The sequence below is a fragment of the Amphimedon queenslandica genome, unplaced genomic scaffold (assembly GCF_000090795.2).
Source record: "Amphimedon queenslandica unplaced genomic scaffold, v1.1 AMPQUscaffold_9320, whole genome shotgun sequence".
NCBI lineage: Eukaryota > Metazoa > Porifera > Demospongiae > Haplosclerida > Niphatidae > Amphimedon > Amphimedon queenslandica.
In genome coordinates, this window is record NW_003550408.1 from 1 (window position 1) to 1,953 (window position 1,953).

General features: G+C 33.4%; 1 protein-coding gene across 1 annotated transcript; it reads left to right on the forward strand.

The window, feature by feature from the left end:
• Nucleotides 1-6: 6 nt before the first annotated feature.
• LOC109590893 (uncharacterized) lies at nucleotides 7-1,465 on the forward strand. The gene is made up of 6 exons (XM_020006740.1): nucleotides 7-424; nucleotides 474-611; nucleotides 676-832; nucleotides 884-928; nucleotides 978-1,256; nucleotides 1,306-1,465. Exons 1-6 carry the CDS (start codon nucleotides 185-187, stop codon nucleotides 1,338-1,340), a joined length of 894 nt encoding a protein of 297 aa, XP_019862299.1. The 5' UTR covers nucleotides 7-184; the 3' UTR covers nucleotides 1,341-1,465.
• Nucleotides 1,466-1,953: the final 488 nt, after the last annotated feature.

Consider the following 1,953-nt stretch of genomic DNA (forward strand, 5'->3'; position numbering starts at 1 on the left):
TATAGCTGAAATTACTGTTCGTGTTAGTATTTCTGGTCCATACATTTATCCTGATTCAGATACATGGAAGCCAGCCAGTGCCGTGTATTGGATATCCAGTAGTAGAGATTTTGTTAATCCTGTCCTGTTAGGGATACAGCATAGTGTTGGAGGAAATGTAAAATCCTCAGAGATTAAAGTCTTTATGGCAGATGATACCCCTACTCAGAATATGACCTTCATGTTTCAGGATTATTCCAATTTCACTCTCAATGGTCCTTATGTATATATTTCATTGAATCACTTCAGTGGTGTGTCTGCTGCCTCAACTGCTGATATTAGCTTTTATGGAGTTCTGTATTATAAGAAATACCCAAAGGGGAAATATCTTTGGAACTACAGCTACTTAGTGTACAAGAGCTTTCCAGATGCTATTGTTGATGAAGTAAGTGTGCGGACTCATCCTTTTATGTGTGAATGCTCTTTGTCTATAGTTGCTTGCTGATTATGCAGATTGGACACAAGAAACATTAAAAACAGATGTTGTGTTTGACGAAAACAGTACAGCAATAATACTAAGTCTACCATCACTGCAAGATTGGGATATTATAGAAAAAATATCACCACTTGTTGTAAGTTAAAATAAAAACATATAATAATAATAATTATCATGTTATTTAATATATCTGCTTTCAGTATCACAAAAACCACCTCTTAAAGCAAAATAGTATTCGAAGCAACATGCAGTTTATGCTATGTTGGAAAGGTCCTGGATATCCAGTCATGAAATTAGTAGCACTGCAGCTAATAGGTGCTTCACAACCAGTCAGAGTTACATTTTACACCAACTCAAGTAAGTTTCATTATAATACTCATTGCAACATGATGCTAATTTACTCTGTAGTTGAGGATAATGACAAAAATGATGAGCATGTAGCTGCACGTGTAGGTAAGTGTTTTTATAAACTAAATAAATATAAATCTTATGGTTCCTATAGAGAAAAATTTGGACCCAACAAATTTGGAACAAGTCTTATCATCATTAAATAAAAATAATTATGATGCCAGTACTTGGCACAGGCTCTGCCTTAGGTTGGGTTTGCTTGAAAACACTTTGAATGCTTATGAAGATAACGAGAACAATGTTAATGATCGCCTGAGAACATGTTTGCACGCATGGCTACAGAGAGCTGATAAAGTAGATGATAAAGGAGGAGCAACATGGACTTCATTGGAAAAGGCTCTCAAAGACATTGACCAAAAGGCAGTAGCTGAAAGTAAGTGATGCATCACTACCATATACTGTATTCATACTTTTACTTATAGATATGAGAAAGAGCAGAGCACACTCAGAACTTTAAAAACATCACATGACATGCTGCAGTATGAACATATCTTAAATTTTACTAGTATTAAAAACATTCTTTATATGTAATAATAATATAAAATGCTGCTGTATTAAGCCAAATTTTTAACAGACATATTTATTTCAAAATTTTTTTCAAAAACATGATAATACTAAAAGTGCAATAAAATCAAGAAAAAGTACAAACAGTAACACATGATGACAGTGTGTATGTGTTCTGGTATCATTAATACTAAGTGGGATTCTTTTGAGAGTGGAAATAACATCATCTGTATCTTGATATTAAGTGATCTTGAACAATCCTTGTTATTATAGCAACTGATACTACCACATAATAAACCACCTAATAATATTACAAAATAAAGATAATAATATAACGTATAATTAGGAGTAATGTATGTACATGTACATACAAACAGACAATATTTGATATACTGACTTGTCCTTCACCCAATTAATAAGTATAGACAGTAATAAGTACATTAGTCTTAAACCAGACCCACCTGTTTGATCTTGTATGGGTTCATTGAGGAAGAATATCTTCTGATGCCAGTGAGTGGGTGTATCTTGAGGACTAGTACAGTAGTACTGAAGTACACAGGATAAGA